We start from the raw sequence: 13,067 nt of genomic DNA, 5'->3' as shown, positions 1-13,067 counted from the left end.
GCCCTTCCCGCCTCCCCCGCGCCGGGCTGGGGGACCCGGGGCTGGGGGGCCCGGCTCCTCGGGAGGCACCGCCACCTTAACGGCCGCGGCGTCACACCTCCCCCACCCCCCCCCCCCCCCGGGTGACGCGGGGACCGGGCGGTGACGGGGCGCGTGACGCAGCAGCCGGCACGGTACGCCCGGCACGCGGCGCTGCGCCCGCCCCTTCCCCCGCCCCCCCTCCCCTCTTCCCTTCCCCTCCTCCCTCTTCCCCCGCCCCTCCGGCTGCGGGCTCTGCCGGCCCGGCTGTGCCTGCCTGCCTGCCTGCCGGGCGCCGAGCCGGGCTGCCCCTGCCCGCCCCTGCCCCTGCCCGCCCCGGGCCGCCCCTGCCGGCCCCGAGGAGAGACCGAGGCGGCCATGAAGATCTGGAGCTCGGAGCACGTGTTCGGGTGAGGAGCCGCGCGGGCAGGGCTGAGGGGCGACCGTTGAACGGCGGCCCCGCTCCTTCCCCGGGTCTGTGCGGCCTGGCCGGGCCTTGCCGAGCCTTGCCGGGCCGGGCCGGGCCGCGCGGGGGAAGCCGAGCCCCGCCGGGGTGCAGGCGGAAACAGGAAATGCGGCGGGCGGAGGAGGGAGGGCTGAGAGCGGCGGCTGCCGCCCGGCTCTCGTAGAGGGGTTTGGGTTGGAAGGGACCTTCAAGACCGTCGAGTCCCAACCCCCCTGCACGGGCAGGGACGCCTGCCCCCAGACCAGGCTGCTCAGCGCCCCATCCAGCCTGTTCCGCCGGCGCTAAGGCCCGGCCGGGGGGAAGGCCGGGCGGAGGGCGGGACGCCGGCTTGCGGCAGCGCTGCCTCCTGCGGTGCGGGGGGCGGGCGGGGGACGGTGCCCGGCGGTGCCTCGGTGCCCCCCGCGCTGCCCAGCCCTCACGCCTTCGGCTGTTCCTGCGCGCCGGAGCCGGTGCGGGGGCTTCTCCCCCCGCCTGCCGCTGGCAGCGGGAAGTGCTGTGCCGACAGGGCAGCGGTGGAGCCGGCCCGGCAGCCGGCTTGGTAAAGGTGTGGGTGTCTGAGGAAAAAAATAACTTTCACGCTATCAAAAGAATAAATCCCGAACTCCTAACGCACTGGATGGTAAATGCCGAGAAGTACGGACAGCGACTGTGTCTTTTACTCGGCGCTGTGTCCGATACGCTCACAGAGGTGCCTATCAGACAGCCCTCCAGTGACAGCTGAGTAAGTTTTCTTACCGTGGCTCCTTTTCTGCATTAAACCTATTTTGAACCTGGTTCTGGTCATCCAATTCCACTTTTGGGTAACGAGGGAACAATATGCAGAAGTGCCAAAAGGTATGGAACAAGCTATGCAGGGGAACTGACGTGGTGGACACAGTGGTTCCAGTGCAGCTCTTGAAATGCCGCTGTTGTTCTCCTACAGGTCCTAAAATCTCAAACCCTGAAGAGCACCAGCATGGTGCTTCTTAAAAATATTTACAAGATATGCCAGATGTGCAGTTTTAAACTTCTCTAATTATGTTAACACAAATTAATTCACTATGCTGACATAAGTCTTAGGTGTTCAACTTTAACATTCATCTGGTTTGAGTGCACAGTAGCCTCTATTACGAAATGACAGGCAGAGGCTAGTAAAGGCGGCTAGTGTGTGGCGTACCTTTTGAGTTGGAGATTAGTATCTGTCACTCAGGAGACAAAAACCTGTTTTTTATTTGGCATTCTCATATAGGGATCTGTATTGGAATGCCCCCATTTTACAGTGAAATGTGTACGGGTGTAGGTAGTTCAGCTCAGGGGTTAATAAAATACTGTTGTACCTTATCAGATCTCTGGCTCTTAAAATCCCTCAAGGACACCTAACAGAAGTGTGACCTTTTCAGCTTGTGTATCTTCTGTTGATTATGATCTATAGTCACTGAAGAGAACAAAGTCATCCAGCTCTCCTTGTGATGTAGGAATTGGGGTTTCTGTTTTTCCCACTTGCACCAGTAGGGTTGAAAGACCTTTTCTTACTCTTCTTGTTGTAAAAAGAACGTAGTTTTTGAAGCTTCGGTTTGTTCTGTTGGTGGTGTGCTGTTGATGTCCTTCTATACTGGTCTATTGTAAGACAAAATGTAGTGTTCTTAAAAATCAAATCCATTTAAGGCCCTGAGTACAACTTTCATGACCAAGTTGGCACTCCTAAGCCTTCTCAAGTTGGGTATCGATAGTTGTACCTTTAAAGGTTATAAGCCTTTCATTCCAAATCAATCAGACCTGAATACAGAAATCATTGCTTAGGGACAGAATTTCTGTATTGGATCAAGTCTATGATTTATCTAGCCTCCTCTATTTCATAAGATACATGAAGTCCAACAAGAGCCTGTCCTCTCGTAGTGGGCCTGTACTGATCCCAGAAGTCTGAGACTATCAAAACTTGATAATGATTTTTTTCTTTCATTTCTTTGGTGTGTGCTTAGAATTATAGAAGAACTTATGTTGGACTGGACTTCTGAAGGTCATCTAATCCAGCCTTCTTCTCAAAGCAGGGCTACCTTAAGTGTTAGGTCAGGCTGCTCTTCTGGTTGAGTTCTGAAATGGCTCAAGATTCAACAGCCTCTGTGGACAGCTACCCTGTCATTGTGGGTTTTTTGCACAGCTAGTTGGAATGTCACTGGTAGCAATTTGTGGCTATTTCCCCTTGCCCTCGTTTCTGTTAGTCTTGGGTTAATAATTCCTTTCTTCTCTCAGAAGACAGGATTTATTTATTTTTTTCCATGTGTGTATTGATACTTTCTTATTGCCATTCCAAGTGTCACTGAATTCTGAAGGAACTTTTGGGAGCTACAAGGATGTGCAGCACATGCCATACTACGCAAGCTAGATCCCTGATTTAGCATTGTCTGAATACTTGCAATTAAATACAACATAGTTACAAATATTGTCTCCTCTTCTTTTCACAGACACCCCTGGGATACAGTGATCAAAGCTGCTATGAGGAAGTACCCCAACCCAATGAATCCGTGTGTGGTAGGGGTAGATGTCCTGGACAGAAGCCTTGATAACCAGGGGAGGTTGCACAGTCACCGTCTTCTCAGCACAGAGTGGGGATTGCCAAGTATTGTAAAAGCGGTATGATTTCGCAGACGTAATGGTTTATTGAGGGTGTGGTGCATTTTTATGTCATCATCTGAACTGAAGCTGAATTCAAAGTAAATTTATAGGAATTTATAGGAAATATCATCCACAAATATCACATAAGCTGTAAGCAGCATGTGTTGTAGTGAGAATGTGTTGTAGGCTTTAATGTACCTGTAGTGCATGTCTATACATGCCTTCCAGACTGGTCGGTGTCATGCTGTATGACTGACACAATCTACCAGGATGTAGTCTTGCCACTCATCACAGTGTTCAGGTATCCATGAATTACTTTGTATTTATTTGGAATAACTAGAAGCTTGAAGTTTATGCATATCAGAGGTTTTTTTTTTTAGTACCTAAAATTTAAATGTTTTAAATTTATTTCTTCCCTTTCAGATTTTAGGAACAAGCAGAACTTTGACTTACATTGAGGAACATTCTGTGGTAGATCCAGTGGAAAAAAAGATGGAGCTTTGCTCAACTAATGTGAGTCATAGCTTAAGAAGTTTGTGGTAACTAGTTCTGGAGATGTTTTGCTCTTAACGTTTAGCTTAGAAATGTCTTTGCATCTTTCATCCGGAGGTGGCAGTTTCCGCATCTTAGTTGGCATCTCATTTGGCTCTTTGTTTTTGCTCTTCCCATTCATAGGAAGCTTTAAATACTTTGGAATCAAACATTTGTGATTCTATTTTTAATGTAAAATTATTTCTCAATATGCATGTAAAATAATTTGACTTTCAGATTAATAACTTGTTCTACATTACACTGCTATTTGTAACAAAAGCTTTAATTTGAAATGCCCTTTGTCACAAAATGTAAATGATGTATTATGCTGTATTTTGGTATCCTGGGAACTTGTAACTATCAGGTTTAAAGTGGAGTTGTCTGTAGGTCAGCCTTGTCTGTGTACAACAGACATCATCTTTCCTGAGTATTAACTTTATGTAGACTCCCAGTACTGTTATGGTGGTCTTGGTCTTGAAGAGCCTCTCTGAATTGCATGCCATAAATCAGATAAAACTTAACATTCAGAGAAAACAAATGGAAAGCTGTTTGTGCTTTGCACTGTGAATAGGAACTTAGATCGATATAATTAGATCTAGGATAGGAGAAGATGCATCATCCTTCATTGGTCTTTTTATTGAGTGTATTCTGCATGTTACATTCTGTGTGCTCTGCTTTGTCTCTGACATTAAATTGAGTGCTCTGCTACTGAGTAGTGCTGTTGATAACAGAAAAATGAAAGGTGGGAAAAGAGGATTTCAGCTCTTCTTTTTCTTTTTAAGATTACTCTCACAAACTTGGTGTCTGTTGATGAGAGACTGGTTTACACACCTCATCCAGAAAACCCTGATAAGTAAGTAAAGATATTTGTGTGCATCTTTGTGTATAGGAGACATCAAGTAAGTCCAGTTCAGCTTAGGTATTAACTTTTCTTTATTCTCTTACAGAACTGTCCTAACTCAAGAAGCAATTATTACTGTTAAAGGCATTAGCTTGAGCAGTTATCTGGAAAGCTTAATGGCAAACACAATATCTTCTAATGCCAGAAAGGTAAGTTTTTATTTTCTCCCTCTCTTCTTGCCCCCCATCTTTCTTTTTGTTTAATTAGTGATTGTTAATCATTTTGTGCTCAATACTGTATTTAATTGCTCTAAATTTTGTGCAGTTTCAGCTGATTTTTTTTTGTAGGACCTCAGCAAATAAAATATGATTTCCCAAAGTTTTCACTATTACGTCTTCGTTTTTCATCTAGAATTGAATATCAGACCAAATAAATGTCCATGTGTGTGCTACAGTTACACATAGCATACTTGTATTATTAGTTGGGTTTGCTTTCCAAAGCACTTTTTTAAGCATTAACCTCATATTTCCAGGAGTTAGTGCTAGCAGCATATATAACTTCCTTTTCAGCCTTTATAATCTGGATTCAGCAGTTAATGTTAGCATACTTTCTGTGCTGCTTTGTCAGTTGTTCCAGCTTCTATCCATTGTTGAGCTATCTCCTTGCCTGTGGCTGAAAGTAAGGGAGTGTAAGCAGCAGCAAGTGTCTTTGAAGAGATTATGCTGGCTTTTGTAGGTAACAGTACACCAACTCCTCTGTCTTGTGCTTGCTTTTTTTATTTGGCTTGCAGCCATGGAGCTGCACTTCAGCACAAGCAGAGCTACAGGAGTGCTTGTTCTTGTACACTTTGTCCTGTGCTTCTTTGGGGAAGCTGGGAAAGCGATGGAGTTGCGAGGGAAGCATAGGCATCACTGCTTAAAAGCAGATGAGTGTACCTGAAATTCAGTTTGTGCTCTGCATTGTTGCAGAGGTTCAGCGCAGTGCGAATGTGGCCCGGGTAACTCCTGCTATGCCAGAGACCCTGTGCTTGGCCAGCCCTTTGTCCTTGTGAGAGATGTTGCTTGACCAAGCCAGTGTAGACCAGCTTGATAGGAAGTATTGACCAACTAGATCAGAGAGAAGAAAGCTTCCTTTTCCTCCCTTCTGTGTGTTTCTCCAAAAATGAGAGGAGAATGGATTAAAATCAGGCAATGGGGAAGGAGAAATTATGATTTCTAGACACTGAAGAGTAAATTTAACTAGCTGAGTGCTCTCTATTTGATTGAAAGTCAGAAATGGAATGTGTTTCAGTTAAATTGCAGTTCTATCCTTCTGATCCGGTTTCCACTTAAAAGCCTGTGTAAAAAAGAAGTCCAAACCCCAGCTCACAATCAAACTGCAGGCTGACTCACAGGTAGCAAAGCTCGAGCTAGTTGGAATGGCCAGACCAACTAGGCACACTTGAAAGTGTTGGCTGAATTCCTCTCGTGGTATATTTCAGGCTGGCATGTCTTCATTGTACTGAGAGAGAGTGTAAATATTTCTTGGTACCTATTCAGGTGTTGCCTGTGTGAGAGCTCGATTTCTTTTAAAGATTTTTCTTCTGCCATTTTCAAGGAACACACTGGCTCTTGCAAATCAAAAGGACCTCCTTGTCCTGAAGAGCCTGAAGAGTCTCTTTAGAGATGTTAAACTTGGCAGGAATTGGTACTTGCTGTTACTGGCCCTTTCTTTGCTACCTAGTAGCCTACTCTGCAGTTACCAGCTCTTCTTGCATGCTGTGCTGTTGTGTTCTTAGCACCCTTCTTCAGCTTCATGAAAGTTGCTGGAAAATGTTTTGCTGTTCTAAAGAAACAGGAAGTAAGTACTGAGATTTTGCTCTGAGGTAGAGGTGGCAGATGATGTGTTATTATTTTTAGTGATCCGCCTGGATGCGTTCCTGTGTGATGTACTCTAGGTGATCCTGCTCTGGCAGGGGGGTTGGACTAGATGATCTTTCGAGGTCCCTTCCAACCCCTAGGATTCTGTGATTCTGTGAAAAATCATTTGCCATTTGTTATAAATCTTTTCTGTGTTACTCCAGGGGTGGGATGCTATTGAGTGGATAATTCAAAATTCTGAAAGCGCTCTAAGCTAGCAGTTCTCCACATCTACAGTTTGTACTAACTAGTGGTAATGCCAGCATTCTTCTTCTTGGTACAGCATTTCAGCTTTTTAGCAAATACGTGCATGGATTGATTGTCACGTGAATTTTGTAAATTAACCTGCATGTATGTTTTTATATACATTGCATACAGGAATGGCAAACATGTTCATTACGCTGCAGGTGTAGAGAGTGGACAGCAGGGCAAATCAGTGAACCTGTGCTTATGCCACTGGCCAGCAAACTTGCTGCAGCTGTGTCTTGTGCCATAGTATTGGTTGTGGTTTGAAAGTGAAATGTTGACTGCAGATAACTAGGCATAGGCAAGTTTGATCTGGTTTCTGCAATTTCAGTATGTAAAATTGGTACCTGAAGACATTAATTGGTTAGTGACTGGAATTGGCGTTATAAAAATGAAACAGAGTTGTACACTTAGGATATAAATTTATTTCTCGTCACAGATTGCCCAACAGGGGTAACCTGTTGCACAGTGAAAGTTTATTTGCTTTTCTTACGACCAAGGAGTATTGTTTCCCTTCTGGGAACTTCTGTGGAAATCTGTACAAAACTTGCAGCTGTCAGAATGTCAGGCTGTTCGTTGGTCTCGTACTTAGATTAGTTTCAGTAGTGACGTGTCCCTTAGCGATGTGACTGAAAAAATGTGACTTCGAGGCTGAGAGAACTGAGTGTACTTGCCTCTGTGATGCCTCTGTGCAGATCGTTTTGCTTCCACTAGTCAGTGTAGCCTGTCACTGTCATTCCTGTATTGGCTTATGCTTGAACTAATAAGAATCCTTCAAAAAAAGGAAAAAATTCCATTATGCTGCTTCTCCTAGTTAAGAATGTAGGGTTTTTTTTACACTGCTTACTTGGAGATCAGTATGTGCCATAAATGTTTGCTTTTACGTTTTCATTCCACTAAGCTTTTATGGCTGTTTTTCTGGAAAATGTCAATTACAAAGGCTGAGCTCTTATCGCTTAAGCTCTACCAACAAATCTTCATATGCAGTGTTTGGTCTGCCAAACATGTCATACTGCTATCATATGCAATAAAGACTAATAAAATATGCATGCTTGGTTATGAATGTGCTTGCTTAATGACTTACTACAGAATTTGTTGTACAGTATGAAACTTTATAGATCAATCCTCTGTCAGATTTTTATTTTTGTAATGGGGTAGTTCTATAGTACTTGAAGGCTTTGCATCTTGTTAAGATTTGTAACTCAATTTGCAGTGCAGAATATTCCTGAAGTCTTCCTTGCTGGTATCAGGAGTTTATTCTTAGCTCCAAAGTATATCAGATATTGGACGCAGGTCTAAGGAAATGTGCAGACCTGTAGTAGTCTCAAAAGCTGAAGGAATTATCTTGGTGCTCCAGTTGAATGTCATGGATTAAAAAAAAAATAATAATATCTTGTCAACAAATTTATCAGCCAAGACACTGTGATTGGGTTTCATAGTCAGGGCCTGAAAAGAATCACTATTTTTCTACTGAGCATTTTCTACACCAAAGGTGTTTGACTTTCTGACAAGTCTTCTTTGTGCAATTAGACAAATAAACATCTACATTGTTGCTGTCTTAGTTCTCTGTGCTTGTGTCACCTAAGAGGGGACATTTTAACCTGACTCTTAAATATCGAAATGCGTGCTTGCTGAAAGATGATTCCCCCTCTCTCCCCCCACTTTGTTCCTTATGGAGCACTCCGCTTGGCTAATTCATAGCTGGCTACAACTTGTTGCTATGCAGTAACTGAATCCTGTCTGGGTACTTTTATGCATACTTCGCTGGCGTTCCCAAGTCTTGCATAGGATGTAGAGATGGTGGAAGCAACACCTGCTGAAGCATGGTCTATTTGGTGCTCAAATGGAAGGAACTCATAAGTTAAATCATACCCCACTAAGCAGTTTTTTCAGCAATCCTTACTGAAACTGACTAACTTAAATAATGCATTCTAAAATATTGTTAGCATTTTTAAAAGTCGTATCTTGAACTAAGTTAACTTAAACATACCAGTTCTGGAGGTAATTCTGGGTAGGGCTGAATCCTCCTTTCTGAGTTCTGCTCAAGGGTTGAACACTTCACTGTGACAGTGGATGACTTCTTTCTGTTTAAGGACTGCCTGCCAGTGCAGATGCAGCAGTTAGTTTATTCTGGGAGTCCCTGTAATATGGAAAAGCTGAAGAGAGTCAGCCCTTCACTGAACTTTGTGATGGTCTTGAGATAAATATGCTTTCATTCATAGTAAAACTTAATTTAGTTTAATAGGTTACACTTAGCAGCCTAGAACTGGGCTTTTAATATTATTCCAGAGGAATGTTTCTAGACTACAAAAAAATTCTTCAAGAGTATGTGTGGGGTTTGTTTTGACTTTTTTTTTTTTCCTCAGGTTTTTGAAGCTGTTTATGCAAGTTCTTGTTCATGCTTAGTGTTTCATAAAGGACAACAGCAGGTTCTGGACACTAAGAGTTTTTTGTTCACTTTATCGCCTATAATGCTTGCAACAAAAGTAGTACATCAGAGTTCAGAACAGCTCTTCCTGTGTGTGTAGGGATGTTCCCCTCCTTTTCCTCAATCTGTGGAGAGGGCTTGAACACTGATACTGGCTCTCCTGAAGACTTAGGATTTTGTAGGCTCAGATCCTTTATCTCCAGAACTCTACAGCTGGCCAGAACCGTGTTGCTCCCAGTCACTGCTCTCCAGTGTTTGCACTTCTTAGGAAAGTCATAGAAGTGAATATCTCTTGGCTACTCTTTTAAGTGAAAAAAGGCCAGGTGTTTTCCTAGTCTGATGCCATCTGCTTGTTTTTGGCAAAAGCTGTCATTCTGAGACTGTGCATCTCTAAAATCTTGCATTTTTGTTTAGTTGAAGCACTTCTCTTTACTTTCTTGGCTCCATTCCTTGGCTGGCTGTGTGCTTATCTTGTGGTCATTGGAGAGGAGCTGCTACAGGGTCTTCTTAAGGTGAAGGGTTTTTGACATGCTTATTTTGCTGGACTCCCCAGCTCTTACTAATGCTGTTGGTGCCTCCCATTCTGACAAACGAACAGAGAAAGACCACAGCTTAATGTAAAATGTGTGACTGTAGCCTTTCAGTTAGTCTGTTTTACATGCTGAAAAGTTGCTGTGCATGAATGTAGAAGTCAGTGTGAGTCCACTTCTGAACTCGTGCCTGAGATCAAATCAATTAGTTGCTGCCTTGAAGAGCACTTGGGAAACCATTTTTCTTTGTCCTGTATCTTCTCGAAACCCGTCGCTTTTTAACTTGGCTAACGAGTCAGAGAACAGTGTCTCTACAGGTGGTGGGGGCAGCAAACAGTAAAAATGGCCATACTCTGACACAAGGAAACTTAACTGCTGAATTAGGCTTTTTGCACAGGTGCACTACTGGGAGCTCACACCAGCACTGCATTTACTTCTTGCATATGTGTTAAGGAAAATGCCCTTGCAGTGAAGTCTCATAAGAATATGCTAAGAAATTATTGATATAATCTCTTATCAAACTGTGCAGGACTTGGAATTCATTTTAAAACAAGTCTCATGTCTGACAGAGGAAAAACTATAGAAATATGAGCAGTGGTGTATCTGTTCTGATGTTAAATTCCAGTGTTTTCCTGGCAGGGTCGGGATGCCCTGGAATGGGTGATCAGCAAACTAAACACAGAATTGGAGGAGCTGAAGTCAACACGTGAGGGCATGAAACCAGCCATGGCAGCAGCATCGACAGAAAAATAAAACCAAAAGTACCACGTAACTGACAGAAAAGGTTTATTCTGCAGACTGCTTTGTAGATCTCCCTTCCAGAGCTGATCTACATATGTTTTATATAAGAACATTGAATCAGTGGAAAATAACTTAATCTCTCATCTCCACAGCAGCTTCTCTTGCCTACTGAAGATGGAAATTGACCTCCTGCAGATGCTCTTTTCATTTAAACAATTTATTTTTAACACTGGAAACAAAACAGCACATTTCAAACTGCCTAAATGTGCCTTGTATAACCAAGATAGAGAGTATGTTATATTTACACCATCTCAGTTTTTCATACTCAAACTTGAAAAGAAGGCATGTGTGGTATTAATGGTTTTCTGTGTGAATATTTGTTCTGTGAAAGGCTGGTAGGTACTAAAGCACTGAATTTTGTCTGTTTTGTAATATGATAGTGTTTTGTAACCATTTAAAGGGAACTACATGAGTCAGAACTGGAGAATCAGAAATCTTATCTAGAGATCATCCCAGAAAGCTAAGACTTGTGCTGTACTAACTTTTCCTATGTTGTTTAAATGTACTGCCTGAACAAGACACACAGATACTTTACCTCTTAGATGTTTGTATCCAAACAAAGATAAATTTTCTATTGATGTTAATAGATTGAATCACTTTTTGATGGGGAAGAGGGTATAATTTATTTTCATATTTATTAACTTGCCCTAGTTCCTCCCCTCCCTGTGAGGAGAGGAGTAGTAATTCCTGGAAGGTGCTGGAAAATACTTCTCTTATTTATCTCTAAGAAGAGTACTTGTAAACTGCTTGAATGAAGACGCTGTACTGTTCTGGTAGTCCTTGCTCTTCACATCTTAACTGAGGGAGAGACTGAGGCAATAAACAGAAGAGCTGAAATCAGAAATAAGTGGGAAATTTGAAACCCAAAGGGTAAGATTTTTCTGAACATGTACTTTTCATGCCTTGCATGGAGAAAACAAGAGTACAATACATACAAATGGACTCTCCTGTTTAGTGTGTCCTACTAACTACTGACTACCAGCATAACTTAATTTTTTCAACACTTTTCCACATTAGTACAAAATGGCTTTAGGATCATTTTAAATGCTTCTCTTTATCTAGAAAAATACTGCAGTAGCTGCAGAAATGGCTTTCTATAGAACATGCATAAATATATATATATTGATAACAGTTCTAGCCTTGTTAGATGTTCCCAACATTTTCATATGTGGTCCAGGTATAGTGTATTTTGCTTAGACAGCCTTCTGTTAGGGCATTTTAACTTATTTTTTGATGTGCACAGAAAGTGGAATCAATGTTGCAAGAACGTTTACTTGTTCAAATGGCAAACTTGTGTTTCAGATGCTGTTAAAGTGCATGAGCAACTTCCAAAAAGCTAGAAGGGTAAAATGTTGGTCGCTGTTTTGATCTGCTAATTTTAAAGTGTCTGTAGCTTAAGGGACATTTCAGCATTCTTATTCTGTTTAGTTTTGAAAATAAACATTAATTTGGGTGTAATGATAGTCTAGCAAAATTACCTGATCCTAATGAATAAACTTAATTTAAAAATACATATATAGTTGAAAGCGATTAAATTAGTAGCTAATATTTACATTTCTCTTTTTGTATCAACCTGAAGTCTTTCTTGTTTTGGAACAGAAAGGTAGAGTTTTATAGCAGCTCCTTTCTGGAAGATACACTGGATAGCTTTGGTGCAGGTCAGTTGTGCTCAGAGGAGTGATGCCACTTCCTGGATACAGAATGCAGAAGATGTTCTAGTTCCTGGTGGCCTGCTAGGAAGAGGAGTGCAGCTATGGCAGAGCTCTGCAAATGAAAGGAGAAGATGAGTAAGTGTGTATGCATGTGGAAACCTGCACTACAGCATTTCCACACGTGCCTGTGGGTGATGATGATAACATAACTATTGGGAGGGTACAAAAGTCTTTGGAGAAGTTTATGTATTGCTTTAGTTTGGAAGAATAATTGTCTAAAGGTGCTTCTTGCATCAGATTTGAAATAATCGCATAGTGTTGTCTTGAAGCTGACTGGCTTGTGCATAGCACCTTCCAGCACTAGCTGGCATCCTGGAAAAGTCACCCGAGGCTCCTATGTTCTGTCTAGGACCAAACTCCTCTGCTGCACCCTAGGGGTAGCACCAGTTATGCATCAGTTTTCTGGAATACTTCCTTTGCGTTTTGCTTCCTTCCTCCAGAAAGAAATCCTTGTCTGCTTGTGTTGCAGCATCTCCTTTTTGCCTCATTTCCCACTGGTTTTGGGCTGCTTCCTCTCCATGTTTCATGCTACTTGGGAACTGTACAGCTAGGTGTTTGGTTTTCCAGTCTGTCTGCTGTGGATTCCACTTGCCATGGGTCAGCACCTTGCCTGCTTGTGCTCAGTCCCCTTCCACTTTTCTCTAGGTTAAATGGGAGTGGAGAAGCTTTGGGTAGGAAAAAGACTAATTTCTTCCAGAGGCCAGTTCCATCACCCAGCTGCCCCCTTTGCTGCCGGACAGTGCTGCTGCTTCTCACCTTGTGTTTGGAGTCGGTGACACTCCTGTGTTTCTGGCCATATTGGTCTTCCCATGGTTGCTCATTTTGCACGTGTGCAAAGAGGCCCCTGCAAGCAGTGATCACACTGGGATCAGGCAGGCACCACTGTTTAGGAGATGAACTGAATCTTAATTTCCCAAAAGCTTTCCTGGACACTCACTCTTTGCTTTCTGCGCGTCTAGTGTGCACACGGGGCTTCCACCCTTCTTACTCCTTGATCGTGTGAG

The 13,067-nt window shown here is 43.0% G+C and overlaps 1 protein-coding gene across 3 annotated transcripts; it reads left to right on the top strand.

Moving 5' to 3' along the window:
• The first annotated feature begins 44 nt into the window (after window positions 1–44).
• Window positions 45–11,864, top strand: PRELID3A (PRELI domain containing 3A). 3 transcript variants are annotated; one of them, XM_051611771.1, is made up of 7 exons: window positions 45–428; window positions 2,926–3,094; window positions 3,500–3,589; window positions 4,390–4,460; window positions 4,555–4,657; window positions 6,511–6,599; window positions 10,190–10,228. In XM_051611771.1, exons 1-6 carry the CDS (start codon window positions 397–399, stop codon window positions 6,562–6,564), a joined length of 519 nt encoding a protein of 172 aa, XP_051467731.1. In that variant the 5' UTR covers window positions 45–396; the 3' UTR covers window positions 6,565–6,599; window positions 10,190–10,228. The 3 variants fall into 3 exon arrangements, with proteins under 3 accessions (XP_051467731.1, XP_051467730.1, XP_051467729.1); XM_051611770.1 differs by lacking the exon at window positions 6,511–6,599 and having other exon boundaries at window positions 124–428; window positions 10,190–11,864; XM_051611769.1 differs by lacking the exons at window positions 45–428; window positions 6,511–6,599 and adding an exon at window positions 894–1,205 and having other exon boundaries at window positions 10,190–11,864.
• Window positions 11,865–13,067: the final 1,203 nt, after the last annotated feature.

Source organism: Apus apus, chromosome 2, assembly GCF_020740795.1.
Source record: "Apus apus isolate bApuApu2 chromosome 2, bApuApu2.pri.cur, whole genome shotgun sequence".
Lineage (NCBI taxonomy): Eukaryota > Metazoa > Chordata > Aves > Apodiformes > Apodidae > Apus > Apus apus.
This window is presented reverse-complemented; position numbering and strand designations above follow the sequence as displayed.